General features: G+C 39.4%; 1 protein-coding gene across 4 annotated transcripts in view; it reads right to left on the reverse strand.

The window, feature by feature from the left end:
• The window catches only part of sptbn4b (spectrin, beta, non-erythrocytic 4b), a 62,911-nt gene that overhangs the window by 19,352 nt on the left and 25,037 nt on the right, over positions 1 to 18,522 (reverse strand). For all 4 annotated transcript variants that reach the window (XM_028464156.1, XM_028464155.1, XM_028464158.1 and 1 more), the window contains 6 exons: positions 15,136 to 15,399; positions 3,648 to 3,872; positions 1,637 to 1,726; positions 1,159 to 1,437; positions 930 to 1,060; positions 50 to 254 (listed from right to left, as the gene is read on the reverse strand). In XM_028464156.1, coding sequence (XP_028319957.1) covers positions 50 to 254; positions 930 to 1,060; positions 1,159 to 1,437; positions 1,637 to 1,726; positions 3,648 to 3,872; positions 15,136 to 15,399 — 1,194 coding nt within the window. The remainder of the gene's footprint in view (positions 1 to 49; positions 255 to 929; positions 1,061 to 1,158; positions 1,438 to 1,636; positions 1,727 to 3,647; positions 3,873 to 15,135; positions 15,400 to 18,522) is intronic.

Below are 18,522 nucleotides of genomic sequence, written 5' to 3' on the forward strand. Positions count from 1 at the left end.
CTGCCATGTGTCCCCCCAAAGCACGTTAGAATAATGTCCCCACACTCACGGTGACGTGCTCATAGTCTTGTCCCAGTTCAGGGGAGCTGGCCACCAGTTCCCTCTGAGCGATCCACTGCTCCAGCTCGTCCACCTCCCGGCTCAGCTGGAACAACCAGTACTGCTGCTCCAGGCGGCTCTTCCTCTCCTCCACCAGGTCCTTCAGAGACACGTAGAGCCGGTCCATCTGAGACTGACGCCTGCTGATCTGCTCGCTGTAGAGGAAGGAAGGAACACATCAGTTAACAACAGATACTGTCTCACAAAAAAACACACACAAAACAAAACATATACAAAATGACACCAAAATACAACAAAAATACACAAAATGACACCAAAAAATTCAAATAGACTAATACAAGTGACAAAAATAAGTGAAATGACACCAAAAACTACAATAATAGGCAAATGACTCCAAAATACAACAAAAATATGCAAAATAACTCCAGAAAATGACTAAAAATGCATGACAAAAAAAATATGCAAAATTACATCAAACAATAAAAATACATAAAATGCCACCAAAATTACGCAAAATGATGATAATATGCAAATAACTTCAAAATACGATAAAAAAATGCACAATGACGCCAAAAAAAGAACAAAAATATGCAAAATTACTAGAAAAAATACACGAACAAAGAGGCACAATAACTTGTGTATTCTGCATGTGGCCCTCAGATCAAACAATCACATTTTTGCTGATAAAAGTTATACGTCTCTGATCAATAGTTATGTTATGAGGTTCAATCCGTGGTCAGATTCTTCTTCAGTCGGTTTTTCTTTCAGGTTCTTGGTTTTGCTTTATTTCCTGATTGAGTTTATAAGTTTATATAAGTGATCCTGCCTCTGTCTGTGGAGCATGAGGATTTGGGGGGCTCACCACTCACCAGTCTGGATGTCCCATCTCCAGGAGCTGCCTGCACTGCTGTGACAGCAGACCGATGGTCTCAGCGTAGTCCTCGATGGTTTGCTCCAGAAGCAGGTGTTTCTTCAGCAGCTGCAGCGTGCTGGGCTCATCCTGTGAGGAGAGGAAGAGGAGGAACAGCTCACAGATGCTAAACATCTTCTTCTTCTTCTATGAACTGGTGGTTGGTAACCCTCTTCATGTGGACCCACCTTCCCTTTCTCCTCATTCATCATGTGCAGCTCCTGCTCGCTGAGCCACGCCTCCACCTCGGCCGTGTCAAAGTAGTACTGCTGTGCCTGGTACATGGCGTCCAGCACCAGCTGCCTGCGCTCCGTCTCGGCCCAGAGCAGCGACCACAGATGGAGCAGCTGGTCGTGTCCGGCCCGTGCGCAGTCAGCCTCGGGGCTGCGGATGGAGGCGATGATGGCCGCTCGCTCCAGGACGTCCTCGATGAGGGTCCTGTGGCCCTGGAGCTCCCGCTGAAGAGTCTGAGGGAGAAGACAGAACATACTTAGATACTGTACTTTACTAGAATGTTTCTAAAGACTTTTACTGTACATTTATTTGTACTTTCTACTCCAGGGGTGACCATGGACCAGGGAGCACCTATGACATGCAGGACAGGAGCTCTCCAGGACCAATCCCACTACTTGCTTTAAGTTTACAGAGAAAATAAGAGTGTCTCACCTGGTTCTTCTTCATGAGCTGCTGGACGGCCTGGAGGCTGGATCCATGCTCCTGACTCATGGCCAGAGGGAGGCGCTCCTGGATCCACAACTACAACAAAAACATCATTGAGAAACTATTAACTATTAATATTCTACTACTAATGCTAGGCAGCTATAAAGTAAACACATCTGTCACTACCTCAGGTTTGTGTGGAACTAAGTAAGTGTGTAGGGAGGTAAGTTAGAACAAAAAAATACATTAGAGTAGGAGGGTAGGACAGTAGGTAGGTTGGTTAGTAGGTAGATAGGTAGGGAGGTAGATTGGAAGGTAATTAGCTAGGTCAGTAATTAAGTAGAATGATAAATAGGTAGGAAAATAAGTAAGTAGATAGCAAGGTAATTAGAAAGGTTAGTAGGTAAGTAAAAAAGTTAGTAGGACTAGGTAGGTAGGTGAGTAAGTCAGTACAGAGGGTAAGTGAGTTAGTAGAAGAGATATAGCTCAGTGGGTAGGTAATAAGGTAGGGAGGTAAGTTTGTAGATGGTCAGATGTATTTAGGTGTGACTCAGTGTGTGCGCTGTGATGTCAGAGGGTTATAGAGAAGTGTGGTTGGATGGAGAATAAAGTTTGGAGTTCCTTGCTGAACACGCCCCCCTCTGACCCTCATTCATTGACTCTACATTATCCAGAGAGTGGATTGGCTTCATTTACTCCTCGGTGCCATTTCTGAATTCACCAGAGCTGTGATTGGACGCTTTCAGTTTGACGACCTGCTGACCCGCATCAGCGCTCGCATCTCCTACCAGGACCCCAACTACAGTCTCTCTATTCAGCAGAGGAGCCTGTCCATCTGTCTCAGTGCTTTGTTATTATTATTCTGAATTCATCACAGTTGGGGAAAGCTTCTGATTTGGTCGAAGCTCCACGATATGTCCCAAAAGTTCAACAATCCCAACTCTAGCGTCAGACGCATTGGAGGCGCCGGACACACGTCAAAAGCTTGAAATCTCAAAACGCGCGGCGGACGCTGCACACGCTCCTAAAAGCGCGTCCACCATATACTGTGTATGTACACCTGACGCTTTTCACGCGTTTGGTGAGAACGTGCCATAATGCTTTGAGCGTTGCTGTGGTGATGTTAGTGACTCTGACTGTTCATCTATGCTGTGTGTGTATTCCCGTCTGTCTCTGCGTGAGTGCGAACGTGTGTGTCCGTCTCATCGCTGTGAGTGGGAGGTGGTGGGAGAGTTTCCCCTGAGTGGTGTCTGTAAGGCTGTGTGTGAGCTTCATGTAGTGATTGTGTGTGTGTGTGTGTGTGGTAGTAGTGACAAATCTCAGCTTATGAACTCGCTGTGTGTGTGTGTGTGTGTGTATAGACACATCATTGTGTGTATTACCATCTGTCTCTGGGCACAGCGATGGGCAGCCAGAGTGGGCGTGTCTGACTGCTACAGCAGTAACGCCCATAATCAAGGCATTTTTTGAATTTCCCTCCTAGTGGCAGCTCAGCAGAATGCAGGCGTTTAGTTAGTCGTGGTAGGTGTGTAGGGTTAGATAATTAGATAGGTAGATAGGTATATAAGTAGATAGGTAGATAGGTAGATAGGTATATAAGTAGATAGGTAGATAAGTAGATAGGTAGATAGGTAGATAGGTATATAAGTAGATAGGTAGATAAGTAGATAGGTAGATAGGTATATAAGTAGATAGGTAGATAAGTAGATAGGTAGATAGGTATATAAGTAGATAGGTATATAAGTAGATAGGTAGATAAGTAGATAGGTAGATAAGGAGATAAGTAGATAAGTAGATAGGTATATAAGTAGATAGGTAGATCGGTAGATAGGTAGATAGGTAGATAAGTAGATAGGTAGATAAGTAGTAAGTAGATAGGTAGATAAGTAGATAGGTAGATACGAAGGTAATTGGGTTGGTAGGTTAGTAGGTAAGTAGGAAAATGTGTAGGTAGACAGGTAGGAAGATAAATAAGTAGGTAGGTAAGCTCAGACTCTACCCAAAGCCTCAGACTCACAATCTCATCCTCCAGGTCTCGTCCCACTTGGTGGACCTCTTTGGAGGCTAGCAGGATGCGCCGTCTCTCCTTCAGAGGCTCAATCAGTCGTACCATCCTGGTCTCCACAGCCGCCTGTCGCTCGGCAACAGACTCTTTGACCTGCGTCTGCTGTGGGATGGTGGACGCCTGCACCTGGAGCTGCCCCGCCTCCTGGTACCACTCCTCCATCTGGGTCTCCATGGTCTGAGGAGGAGGACGGAACACACTGGAAGTTATCACCACGGGAAACGTGTTGTTTGGAAAGCAGACGGAGGAGGCTTCTGCTCTTCTGACATTGTTTGGATCATCAAAACTTTATCTAAGAAACATTTTTAATCTGAAGTACCAAAAATTAATTTCCCTTATCTGATCTGATAATTGATCTTTTTAAACTTCTAGAAATAATAATAATTAAAAACTTTTTCTTCAATTTTTTACTTTTAAAACAAATCCATGTACTAGTGTTACAAAACTTCCTTATATGTTAAAATAAGAAAGTGAAAACGTTACAATTTATAAACAAGCAAAATTAGGTTTTATATTTTATTTATTTTTATTTTCATTTAGTTTGAAAAATCAAATAAAATAAAAAAATCAGTAGTTGTTTTTACATGAAACAATGTAAAACATTTTAAAGTTTTATGTGAAAATATAGTTTGTTCATAGACAGATCTGTTCCTGTCAAAGTTAAATAACTAAATATTACAACTAAAAAATAAATAATTCCTTAAGTCATATGAAGGAATATGAAACGGCTGCTGCACACACTGTCAAAAAAAGCTGTCATCATCATCAACCTGATCAGTTACCTGATCAACTGCAAATGTTCGATACTTTTTATTTAAAAGAAAAATCAGTTTTCAGTTTTAAAAAGCATTAAAAAGGAATGAATGGCCCCTCCCACAAAATAGAAAAGATGATAGAATGTTTTTAATGGAAATAGAAAAGCAGAAGAGAAGCATGAGAATGAGACAGTGTGTGGTGAAGGAGCTGTGTGGAGCACAGTGACACGTGTCTGATGGAGAAATAAAAGGGCGAGTCGTCCTGAGAACGCAGCACAGAAACAGAAAAACTTCAAACGTGCCTCGAAAAATAAAGGAGAAGATAGAAAAAAAACGTCTGTTGGTGTCAGATCTGAACGAAAAAGCCGAGAGTGGAAATTTCACATCGAAATATGACAACTTAGAAAAACTTTCTTATTTTCAGAGGCAGAACAACAGTAACTAAATATGCAAAATGACTCAAAATTACAACAAAATTACACCGAGCAACGATAAAAATACTATAAAAGACACTAAACATTAGCAAAATGACTCCAAAAAATGACAAAAATACACATAACACCAAAAAATGACAAAAATATGCTAAATGTTATTATTTATTTAGTTTTATTGAATTATTTATTTAGTGCTTTTCTCTCTGCTTATTAATTAGACGTCATGCAAATGATCAAATATTGGAACGACATAATTTCTTGGGACAGCCAATGGGGGCTTTCCTTACTGCTAAGTTGGCAACACGTGCAAACCATCAGGATGAAGACCTTTGTGAAATAATGTTGAGTCATGCTGCAGAGGAGACTTTAACCCTCTGGGGCCTAAGGCGTTTTTCTGTTTTTTCACAGCGTTTGATTTTATTTATGGAAATCCATAAACCTCCCAAATGTGACTGTGAAGTATTTTATTTAATGACAAACTGTATTAACACAGTGGATCTAAAACCACTATAAAAACTCAAATTTGAGTGGAAAAAAGTTAGTTTTTTTTACTATAAAAGTTACAAATATTTTTAGCGAATAATTTTTATTGCTTGTATAGCAAATCTAAACTATGTATTTCAAAAAGCCTAACTGCCCTAGATGGCATTACTCTGGCACAAAGCACAACTGTTAGAAACCTTGGGGTTCTATTTGATCAGGACTTATCCTTCAACTCTCACATAAAACAAACTTCAAGAACTGCCTTCTTTCATCTCCGTAACATTGCTAAAATCAGATCTATCCTGTCTCAGGGCGACGCCGAAAAGCTAGTCCATGCTTTTGTTACCTCTAGACTGGATTATTGTAATTCTCTTTTAGCAGGCTGCCCGAGCAAGTCGCTTAACTCTCTTTAAAGTTATGCTCTAATGCGTTTTGGTTTGGGCCACCTTTACATATATCTTTTAAATGATGATTTTAATTGATTTTACTGATGATTTTAATTGTTCTTATTGATTTAAATGTTCTTATTGATTTTAAACAATTGAATGTTTTATCATGTAAAGCACATTGAGTTGCCTTGAGTATGAAATGCGCTATATAAATAAATTTGCCTTGCCTTGCCTTGCCTAAATGTATCTAGAATTTAGACCACATGTCAAACACATGGCCCGGGGGCCAGATCCGGCCCTTTGGAGCATCCAATTCGGCTCGCAGGAGGAAGTAAAAATTACAAAGAAAACATGAATCATTGTGTAAATGTATTTCATTTATTTTATTGGTTTATTTACCAGCTGCGGAGCACCGTCGGGCCAAGATGTCACAGTCTGATTTGTTCACAAAGTGAAAGTATAGAATTACAGTTGTTTAAGATTGTGTGTTGTTTTAATAAAAAAAGAATAATAATTACAAAAAACTATTTATATTTTTCAGAAACTTCAGGTGACCCAACATTGGTTGAAAAATAGATTTAGTGGCTCCTGAATAGATTTATTTCTGTAGTTTTTATTTTTTCCAATCATCTCATGCCTGGGGGGACAAAGACTGACACTTTATTTGTTCATTTTCTACTCTCTCCCTCAAGTCCCTCCTGTAGTGCTATTGTGTACCCATAGGGGTACACGTACCCTCATATGAGAAACACTGCTGTAGATTAGGCTACCCTGTAACGTCTAACAGGCCCCCGCACTGAAGACTTTCAAATCCTGCTTTAAATCCACTTTTACTCCTTTGCTCTTAATTCACCTTGATATTTTATTTATTTATTTGGGGGAGGGGGGGTTAGCCCTGTTTAGATGTGTTTAATTTCATTATTTTATTGTTTGTTACCAAGGCAGCAGGAAATCATCTCTTAGAATTTTTTGTTGATTGTAACCATGACGACAGAAAAGAAGCCAATGGAGGAGATGAAAGCCAAATAACTTCAAAGTACCTGGATACTTCTATATTATCACATACAGCTTAAAGCTCTACAAACTCCACTATTTGTTGATAATTATCTTGCTTTTGTTATCTGAAACATTGATGATGGATCAAAAACCAGCGAGGAACATTACTTTTGGTGACTTTGTGGATTCTGAGCTCTTATTTAACAAATTCAGAGGGGCGTCATTCCAACACCCAAAGCAAGCTCGTAGGAAGAAGGTTAAGATGCAGAAGATGAAGGGAGACCAACCATCATCTCCTGGAGACAAGGGTGATGATGAACAAGTCAACCATCCACCAGTTACCGTACCAGTGAGTCCCTGTGAACCAGGCTGCACACTGGTACCTGACCAAGCACCACCAGGGTGTATCACATGTGAAGAGATGACACAAAAGGCATCCTTTACAAGGTACCAGATGGAATTACGAGACAGGGACCTGGACAGCCTCAAACTGGCTCTGGACTTTTCCAAAAAGGAGTTCCATGAGCAGAAAGAACAATGGAAAGAGGAACAAACGATGTTGATGAAGAAGGAAACAGAATCAGATTCCATGGTTAAAATCCAGAAGGAGGAAATCTCCAAGCTCAAGCTTAGCCTGGACCAATGGAAACAAGAGTTACGTGGAGGTGAGTCTAACCAGATGGAGATGCTGGAGTGGCAGCGGAAAATCACCTCCATCCTTCAGCGTCAGAATCAGCTGATCTTCAATCTCACACACTCACTGGATCAGACCAAAGAACAAGTAGAGGAGCAAACCAGGGAGCTTCAGCACCAGGAAACAACAGTGAGTCATTATCTCATTTATTCAACTTTAATTTATTTGGTTTTTTTAACGACGCTTTTACAAATTGAATTTTGTTGTCACATTTATTTAGAAATGAAACTAAATTCTATCAGTACAAAAATAAAATTGTGATATTAATATTAATACAAACTTCTGATAATAAAGTAATGATATTAATATACAATAATTGTTCTAAAGCACAATAATATAAAATGTTTTTACTGCTGATTTTAATGTTCTTGTTGATTTTTAAAGTGTTAAATATTTTCTGTTGCACTTTTTAATCATGTAAAGCACATTGAGTTGCCTTGTGTATGAAATGCACTATACTAATAAATGTGTCTTGTTTGATTCTAATCTCCACGCAGATATCAGAAGCTCAGAAGAACGTCATCATCAAAGACGAAGAGCTGAAAGTGAAGGATCTCCTCATGCATGAGCAGAACATTGAAAACGACGTTCTGAGGGCTGATCTCAGGTAGGCGCAGGAGAAATTAAAAAGTCAAAGTGATCAACACGAGCAACTGTTGGAGGTGAACGCCAACATGTTAGAAGTGGTGAAATCGAAAGAGCAGGCCTACTGCAGTCTGGAGGAGCAGGTGATAGAAAAGGTGACCCTGCTGGAGAACGCCCTGGTCGAAGCACAGAACCAACTGAAAGCCAAAGATGTGGAATTAGAAGAAGAGCGGTCCAGCCACGCTAAAAAGAAACCACTATGGAAAAGAATCCTCCAGTGGTTTAAGAGGAAAACCAAACGTTAGAACAATATAAACCCCATGATGATTTAAAACATTCTCTCTCTCCTTTTCTCCCTCTAATGCAGCAAAAAACTTTTAAGAAAAAAAAAGAAAAAATAACAAATGAATAAAAAAAATGTTATGTAAAATTAATTGTTTTGTGTTGAACTGAATTATTAAGTTGGGTCAGACCATGAAAATCATAGTATAATAACTATTTTCTTCAATAATTCTGACTTTAAACTAAAAATTTTGACTTTTTTCTCAGAATTCTGACTTTAAAGTGAGAAGTCTGACTTTAAAGTCAAAATTCTGACATTTTTCTGACTTTAATTTCAGAATTCAAAAATTTTTCCTCAGAATTCCAACTTAAGGCATTGCACACTTTTTTGTAAACTCTCAATGAACAATTTATGTCAAATTTGTGTTTAAATTCTGTTAGCTCCATGAATTTTTATTCAATCGTTGTTTTCTATTGTTGTTTTTTCACAGTATTCTGAGCAAAATGTTGTTGTTGGACAAAGGGGGCAGGGGCGCAAATCCTGGTGGGGGATACAGGGGTTGTGTCCCCCCCAAAAAAATCCCATTGTAAACACAAATTAAAAAAAAAAAATACAGTATATTAACCTTGATTTACTTTAAAATCAACAGTTTTTACCTTAATTTTTAGTTCTGATGTTTTTATACTGGCCATGTAGTTCATAGTGCTGTGGACTTGTAGCTACACATTCACGCCAAAAAAAATTTTATTTGTAAAGTTTTGTATATTTCTTAGTTTTGTCGCATATTCAATTGTACTTAATAGTTTGTGTAAATGTTTGTGTATTCACTAGGTGTGTAAATGAGGATGTCAGTGAACGCACCATCAAACCCTGTGAAACTATTTCACTCCTCAATGCATTTTAGATGGAAATTCATTGCACTTTATTTTAAAACATACTGGGCATTTTTCTAGATGTATGTGGACAATTTTATTTTTATTTTTTTAGAATTTAAGAATTTAACAGAATTATAATCTGTTGGTGAAGCAAAAGTTAAATTTTTTGGAAAAATGTGATTCAACAGTTTGATAACAAGGCAAATGTATTTGTATAGCTCATTTGATACACAAGGCAACTCAATGTGCTATACATGATCAAAAAGTGCAACAGAAAACATTCACCAGCTTAAAAATCAAAAAGAACAATAATATCAGCAGCAATGTTTAAAATCATCAGTAAAAACATTTAAAATCATCAACAACAACATGACCAAAAATCTTCCTCTCAGTCATACGCGGTAGAGAAAAAGAAAAACCTTTAACTTGGATGTAGGATGTTCACATGTGATGCTGACTTGCTCTGGGCTCCACTATCTGACCTGTGTCCATAGATCTGAGAGATTCGCTGGGTTCATACCTGACTAAACATCTCACTGATGGATTCTGGACCAAACCTATTCACATACCACTCGTTTTTAAAATTGTTACTTGAATTACAGTTAATTATCATTTATTTGTTTTTGTAAGTTTTTTTTAAATATTTTTTTTTTTTAAATAAAGTTATATTTCAAACCATTTTGTAGCATTTCGTGATGTGCAAATTGTTAATTGTATCGTCAGATTCATGGCAATGCCCGCCCCTAATTTACACACATCTTTATAAACAGGAACACACTTGATTTAGTTTAATATGGACTACAGCAGTGGTTCTCAAACTTTTCTCTTATTTCTGAATCCAAGTGCCCCCTTATGTCCAACTACAACATTTTGCTTATAAAACTATTTCAACACAACTATAGATCACAAAGATGGAATGAATGAGTGATAACACATTATTAAGAATCATTTTGTAAATAAGTGGAAAGAAACAGTATTTAGTGTCTCATGAACTGTTTTATCTCTATAGTTTTTTTATCATTTTTGGTCATCTTTCCTGCCTATTGTGGGACCAAAACTCATGTCTACTTTTTCAGTTCATAGTTTATTAATTTGTCACTGTCTCTCTCTCTTTTTTAATGAAGTTGTAATGTAAAGTAACAGTATGATCTTAAAGAAATGCTTCACCTTTAAATCAGGGATTTCAGAGTTACTCACAGTAGCACACACACAGTGTACTCTTTAACTCTTTAAGACACTTCAGCTGGTTCAAAATGCTGCAGCACGTGTACTGACTAAAACTAGGAGAAGAGATCACATTACTCCTGTATTAACCTCTCTGCATTGGCTTCCCATAAAATATAGAATAGAATTCAAGATTCTTCTTCTCACTTATAAAGCCCTAAATGAGGAAGGAGCTTGTAGTGCCATACAATCCCCCCAGAACACTACGCTCTCAAAATGCTGGACTACTCGTTGTTCCATTTGTCTCTAAAAGTAGTATAGGAGGAAGAGCTTTCAGTTATCAGGCCCCACTTCTCTGGAACCATCTACCAACCACGGTTCGGGGGGCAGACACCCTCTCTACCTTTAAGGTTGGGCACAAAACATTCCTCTTTGGTAAAGCTTTTAGTTAGGAACCAGCTCATAGCTCATAATTAAGATGCAATAGGCATAGACTGCCGGGGGGGGGGGGGGTTCTGGCATGCTCAGTTGGAGAGAGGTTGGAGAGGGCGTTAAGAGAGAGGTCATTTAGGTTAGAGAGGGACTGGAGAGGGTCCCATTCCTCTCTCTAACACTCCCTCTATGTCTGCTTCTTCCCTTGTGTGTTTGCTCCTGTTCTCCTTCTGGCTTTTGTCTTGCAGGTCCGTGGGATCCTCAGTGTGGAGTTACAGAGTCTCAACAACTCTGTCTCCACCCTTTCCTCTGCACACACCCAACACAGCATAACGTGGATGGCTGTTCATCATAGGAATGGGATCCACACAAGGTTCCTGCTGCTTAACAGAAGGTTTTCCTTGCCGCCATGATGAATTCATGTTGGGTGTGGGATACATATGTATGTGTATATACGTATATATGCATATGTGTGTATCCATAAAATGAAGAGTCCGTCCTTAAGACTGCTCTACTGTAAAGTGTCTTGAGATACCATTGGTTATGATTTGGCGCTATACAAATAAAGATTGATTGATTGATTGATTGATTTCACTTTTGTTTTAGACGCGCTTTGCAGCGTCTTCCTGCACGGAGCACTGATAGCTCACTGACGCACATTTTCCCTCATAACTCTACTTTTATTTGGCCTATCAACATGATTTAAAGACTGGTTTGTAGTTTGACATCCGCACGTTTGACATGGGTTGAAACGGAGATTCAAAGACGCTACACTTTTCTGCTATTGGCTCTTTAAAACGATCATGTGATCAGGACATGCCAGCGTGTCCGTCGGCCTCAGAGGGTTAAGGGATTTTTGTTTAAGTTGAGGAGATTAAATCAATCAATCAATCAATCAATCAATCAATCTTTATTTAGGGCGGTCCCTGTGATTCCAAGTAATTCCTCTAATCTCTCTAGTAGAATATAGTGATCTATAGTGTCAAAAGCTGCACTAAGATCTAATAAAACCAGCACTGAGAGTCGTCCTTCATCTGAAGCCCAGAGTAGATCATTAGTTACTTTAACTAAAGCAGTCTCTGTGCTGTGTTGAGCTCTAAAACCTGACTGGAAGTCCTCGAACAGGCTGTTGTTTTGAAGGAAGTCACAGAGCTGAGCTGCCACAACTTTCTCAAGAATCTTTGAAATAAAAGGGAGATTAGATCTAGGCCTGTAGTTTGCTAAAGTGCTGGAATCAAGAGTAGGTTTTTTGAGAAGGGGTTTGATTACAGCTACTTTAAAGGACTGTGGCACGTAGCCTATTGATAGGGATATATTTATTGTCTCCAACAAAGATGGGCAGACCAGGGGAACAACTTCTTTAAACAGCTTAGTTGGGATCGGATCTGAAAGGCAGGTCGATGGTTTGGAGGATGAAATAATAGAGTTAAGTTCCTGAAGTCCTATATGTGTGAAACAGTTTAGGTTAGGCCTATTTACATTTAATGGTACAGCAGGCCCAGGTGAAGGCAGGGAGTGGCTAATTTTATCTCTAATCTTATGAATTTTATGGTTAAAAAATGTCATAAAGTCCTCACAGCTGAGGGCTAGAGGAATCATGGGCTCAATAGAGCTCTGACTTTGTGTTAGCCTGGCTACAGTGCTGAAAAGGTACCTCGGATTATTTTTATTCAATTAGTGAGGAGTAGTATGTAGATGGACTATGTCGTAAGGCTGTCATGTATTTACTATGGCTTTCTTGCCAGAGTATTCGTGACTCCTCTGTTTTATTGGAGCGCCACATTCTCTCTAATTTACGGGTTGTTTGTTTGAGTGTGTGAGTTTCAGAGCTAAACCACGGAGCTTTCCTCTGACCTTTAATAGTTTTTTCCCTCAATGGGGCAATTGAGTCCAAGGTGGATTTTAGTAGACTAGCAGAGCTATCGACAAGCAGATCCAGTTGAGAGGGGTTATAATTAATATCATAGTTATTTATTGGATGGTGCACTGAGTTTAAGGCAGCAGGAATGGCCTCTTTAAATTTAGCCACAGCACTATTGGACAGATTTCTACTCCTAACTATTTTATTGCACAGTGCGAGATCCTCTAGGATAATGTTAAAAGATATTAAAAAGTGATCTGATAGCAGAGGATTTTCAGGGTAGACTTTTAGTTCATTAATATCAAGGCCATATGTTAGAACAAGATCAAGAATATGATTTAAACGATCAGTAGCTTCATTAATAGTTTGAAAAAAGCCAACTGAGTCTATTAGGGACATAAAGGCTGAGCTCAGGCTATCACTATCTTTGTCCACATGGATATTAAAATCTCCTACTATCAGTATTTTATCAGAACTGAGGACTAAGTTTGATATAAACTCAGAGAATTCTGATAGAAATTCAGAATAAGGGCCTGGAGGACGGTAAATTATCACAAATAAGACTGGCTGGCAGGTTTTTGATTCGATATGAGATAAATTTAGAACCAGGCTTTCAAAGGAAGTGTAACTGGCCTTTGGTTTAGGATAGATTAGGAGAGAGGAATGATAAATAGCTGCTACACCACCTCCACGGCCTATGTCTCGTGGCATATGAGTATTTAAATGACTGGGAGGAGTGGCTTCATTTAAACTAACATATTCATCTTGATACAGCCATGTTTCAGTTAAACAGAATAAATCAAAGTTATTTTCTGAGATAAGGTCATTTACTAGTAGAGATTTGGATCTCAGTGATCTAATATTTAATAGAGCACATCTAATGGTTGTTGTTTTGGTGTTTCTAGATTTGAGATTTTAATTTTTTTCAGATTTTTATAATTGATAGCTCTTTTATTTGATTTTATGTTAAAATCATTGTGAAATATGGGTCGAGGGACTGACACCGTCTCCATAAAATAATATTCATCACCATCACAACAGTTGTCATGGCGATGAACACAGCTATCATAATAGCAATGGGAGGGAAACTGTCCTAAGGCAAGCGCAGAGGGGCGTGGAGGACTCCGCCTCTGTAACATGGTCTCATTCATGAGATGTCATAACAGTGACTGTGCCATGTTTTCTGATAGTAGAGATGCTCCCTCCAAAGTAGGATGGATTCCATCTCTTCCTATCAGGTTTGGTTTTCCCCAGAAGGATCTCCAATTATCAATGAAGCCCACCTCGTTTTCTGGACACCACCTCGATAGCCAGCGGTTAAATGATGACATGCTATAGGCTATACATGTCATCACTGGTCAGATTTGGTAAGGGACCAGAGAAAATTACGGAGTCCGACATTGTTTTAGCATAAGCACAAACTGATTCAATGTTCACTTTGGTTGCTTCCAACTGACGACGTCGGGAGTCATTAGTGCCGACATGGAGGACTATCCTATCAAACTTACGATTACTCTTTGCCAGCAACTTTAGATTTGATTCTATGTCGCCCGCTCTGGCCCCTGGGATGCACCTCACGATGCCCGCTGACTTCGCTAGCTTCACGTTTCTCACTATGGAGTCGCCAATTATCAGAGTTTGTTCCCCGGTGAGTGTGTTGTCCTCACGGAGGGGGGAGAACCTGTTTGAGACGTGAACATGGTGGTGTCCCGAGCGGCTTTTTGACCTTCGACTATGCTTACCACGGACAGTAACCCACTGATTGCTGGCCGGGGGGGAGGCTAAGCTAGAGCTAGCACGGTCCGCACCGGCTAGGTCCTGCTTGCTAGCTTCTGTTTTGGTATCAGGGGTGCGGAACCGCTTCTCCAGATTGTTGATCCTCGCCTCCATATCTAACAGTACGCTACACTTTATGCAACTACCATTGTCCCTAAAGGAGGACGAGGAGTAACTAAACATCTGACACACCGGGCAGGAGAGCGGAGGGGAGGAGAGAGAAGCCATAGGTGCTAAATTTAAGCTAAGCTAAGCTAAGCTAAGGACAAAAGGAAGTTTAAAGGAGATTACACTGCCTATAAGAGGCGGGATTGCTTTTTACTTAACCTTCGTACGTTTAACTGTACGGTAAAAAATTAAAACAAGTGTTTTCAAGGCTAAAATATCAATGACAACAAGTTTGATTAGAGTTAGCAGAACACAGTAGTAGAGCGCTGCAAGCAGCGGTAGAGCGTAAACAGGAAATGATCGATACGTCACCACGTCAGCACGTAAAGGCCCTTAAATGTCTGAATATCATTTTTAAAATCACAAAAAAAGTAATTGATCAAAAATCTGTGCAGACATGATGAGAAACATGGATGTTGTTCATAATAAAGATGAGTGGAAAGATTAAAAAACAAATGTTTAGTGATAGTGAAGAGCAGAACAGGAAGTAGAGCAGAACCTGAGAGCTGATTGGCTGTAGAGAAGCAGTGGGTGTGGCTACCTACCTGGAGCTTCTTGAGCTGCTTGTTGACGGTGGTGAGGTCCTGTCCAGGGTCCACGTAGACCAGCTGACCCTCCAGTTGGCCCAGCCTCTGGTCCAGACTCTGGTAGCTCTGGACCAGCAGGTCGGCCTTGTTGGCCTCAAACAGCTGCCTGGCCCTGGCCTGGGTGGTGCTCTCTAAGTCCTGCCAGCATTCACGGATCTCCTCCAGCTTCTTACGCACCGACGGACTCAACTCTGGCTTCTCCTGGATCAGCTGCTGGCCTTCCTGTAGGGGCGGAGTCACAAGAGTTTAGGAACAGACATCACTTTTTAATTTCTTGCTGTGTTTGAACTTCATGGCTGAGTCAGTAGACCTCACGGAAAATACAGAAATCCCTTCCTGAAGCAGAAATGGCAATATGGTCATTATTAGTATTATTAGGGATGTAAGGATATACCCTGACACACACACACACACACACACACACACAACCGTGAGCTAAACAGAGATAGGCTGCCCTGTGATATACTGTATATCACGTTGGTACCAGACTCCGCTGGGTGCAAGGAGAGCCCAGACATGAAGAAACACAGAGATAGACATAGAGACATAGACTTCTTCCTCAGGGCCTCCTGCGTGTGGGCTTAGTTTATTAAACTTAAATTAAAAGATCTGCAAAAAAGGGAGAGAAAACCTTATACATTTGGTGCCTTGACCCGGATTAAAAACAAGGTTTCTCTACCTTCTCCTTGGATCTTTGAATTAAACAGCTCTGAGGACAGATGATGTCATTTATTCTAATTAGTCCCAAGCAAAGTTTAGTAGACTAAGCACACTTGTTTTTAATCTATTATTATTGTGTTTTTTAAACTATTTATTAAGGAACTCATGAATGTCAGCATTTTAATGTGTGAATGGATATATTCTGTGTTTTAATGGTTCTGTGTTTTATTGGTTCTATGTTTTAATGGTTCTGTGTTTTAATGGTTCTGTGTTTTAATGGTTCTGTGTTTTAATGGTTCTGTGTTTTATTGGTTCTATGTTTTAATGGTTCTGTGTTTTAATGGTTCTGTGTTTTAATGGTTCTGTGTTTTAATGGTTCTGTGTTTTATTGGTTCTGTGTTTTAATGGTTCTGTGTTTTAATGGTTCTGTGTTTTAATGGTTCTGTGTTTTAATGGTTCTGCACTGGCGCTCTCTCTGTAAATGAAGTTCTAACAGATGAATAAAGTATATTTCATTTGATGTGATGGACATAAAACGATGCATATGAAGTGCATTCAGGCTGGTTACGTGGTCACTAAAAATACGATCAGGAAACTTCTGGAAATACTGGATCTACATGATGTGCAACTGAGGCACCGTGGGATGAATGTTCTTGCGGGATTTCCAAGTATGTCAATAATTCAGAAACAGAAAAAAATTAGTCTGAAAAACAGAAAAAAAAAGCCCAAAAAAACAAACCAAAACAATAAATTCTCCAGAAAAAAAAGATTTTTAAGTGAATACATTATGCTTCTGTATTACACCCCTAATTATTATCAATGAATCTTTTTTTATTACATTTTTTAAACAAAATTAACATGTTGGGAAATATCCTGTCCTGTGTTTTAAACCCACAAACAAAATGCCCCAAAAAACATCTCTCTGAAACAGATCTTAGGATGCTGAGCTCGTCAGTTTCCAGGTCGCAGGCCGAGTTGAGGGGAAATGATGGAGAGCATAGAGAGGAGGAAGAGGAAAAAGGGGAGGAACGACCTTCACACATGAGCTGGGAACACAAGAAGTCGAGAGGGTGGGGATTAGGAAGCAGTTGCCTAGCAACCAACACAAGCACAGGAAAATAAAAAAGCCACGTGTCCCGAGGACGACGTCACGCCAGCATCACAGGACCCGATATCACACACATCAGACTCCTCCCCTTTGACCTGCGTCACACACTCAGGGATCTTCATCAGCGTTTTGTATTCAGAGCATCTTTTTTTTAATGACGGACCAGATGAACATGATAGTATATAAAAAATACATTTATTTCATTGTTTATTCATTTATTCTGCTTTTTTCAACTCTTTTTTGAAACAATTATCTAATAGACTGATCTACATTCATTCATTCAATCATTCATACACAAACTCTAGGGACACTGACAGCATCATCAGGAACATACTACAGTGAAACAATGTGCTCTCATCCCAGTGTGTGTGAGATAATAGAGGACGACGACCTGAATAGAAACACATCTGTGATGTAAGAAAATGAAACTGAAACCACCTGAAGTGAACATGTTTATATCCTGCTTCATAGTACAGCTGTTCCATAAAGTACGTTATGTTCAAACTCTGAGTATGTTCAGGCTCAAATGAGGGAAACTCTGAGTATCTCATTCCTAAACGTGAGGTATGTTTATCTCTGGTGAAATAAACCTGGTCACTGACAGGTTTTATCAAAGAAACCCTGGGTTTCTACCTGGCTCCGCCCACCTGAACACTTTAATAAACCTTAACACTTTTCTCTGAAACACATTTATTGGTGATAACTGTAATTTTCTTTCTAACATTATAGATATAGATCATTAAGTGAAACACACTGAGAGGTTGATCTACATTAAAACATCTACTGACGTCTGTAGTAAAGTTCACTGAATACAAACCTGTAGATAATATAAAGGAGGAGATGATCATTTAAATTAATACACTTTTAAGGCTTGATTATTGTTTTATATTATTATACAGTTAAATGTGTAGATCACATATGAAGTTATGATGTCACAGTGACTTGTGACACCGCTTTTCAAAGCGTCCCGCTTCAGTGTTTTTTATGACATTTTTTATGACGTAGAGATGACTCTGGTGATAATATTACATTAAAAATCAATATAAATGATTAGATATGAAGCATCAGTCACTGTGTTTATATCCAGTGTAACAGGAGGACTCTCTATGCAGACATCCTATGATGCTGACACGTCTCCTCAGACACATTTTATTATTATTATTCACCACTCGTCACGTCACTGAAGAGATAAAGTGATGAAGTGATCATAAAGTGTTATTAATTACAGGTGATTTAATCACTATAATCACTGAAGGTGAGTTCAGTGTGAACACACTGTGAACGTCAGTAACCCAAGGTTTACATACTCAGGGTTGATTGATCCACTTCATACCAGCTTTAATGAATCAGATACACAGAGTTTACCATGGAGGGTATGTTGACCTAGAGTTTATGGATAAACTCAGAGTTTGTTAAACCTCCTTTATGGAACACACCTCTGTACTCTGACATAGAATGTTTGGTTAGGTGAAGCTAACAGAGATAATTCCAGGATTTACTGATCCAGCTTCCTGTACAGGTCCTTAAAGCGCAAAATGAAAAAAATATATACAAACGACAAGAAAATCTGAACAAAC

This window comes from Gouania willdenowi, chromosome 13 (genome assembly GCF_900634775.1).
Source record: "Gouania willdenowi chromosome 13, fGouWil2.1, whole genome shotgun sequence".
Taxonomy (NCBI): domain Eukaryota; kingdom Metazoa; phylum Chordata; class Actinopteri; order Blenniiformes; family Gobiesocidae; genus Gouania; species Gouania willdenowi.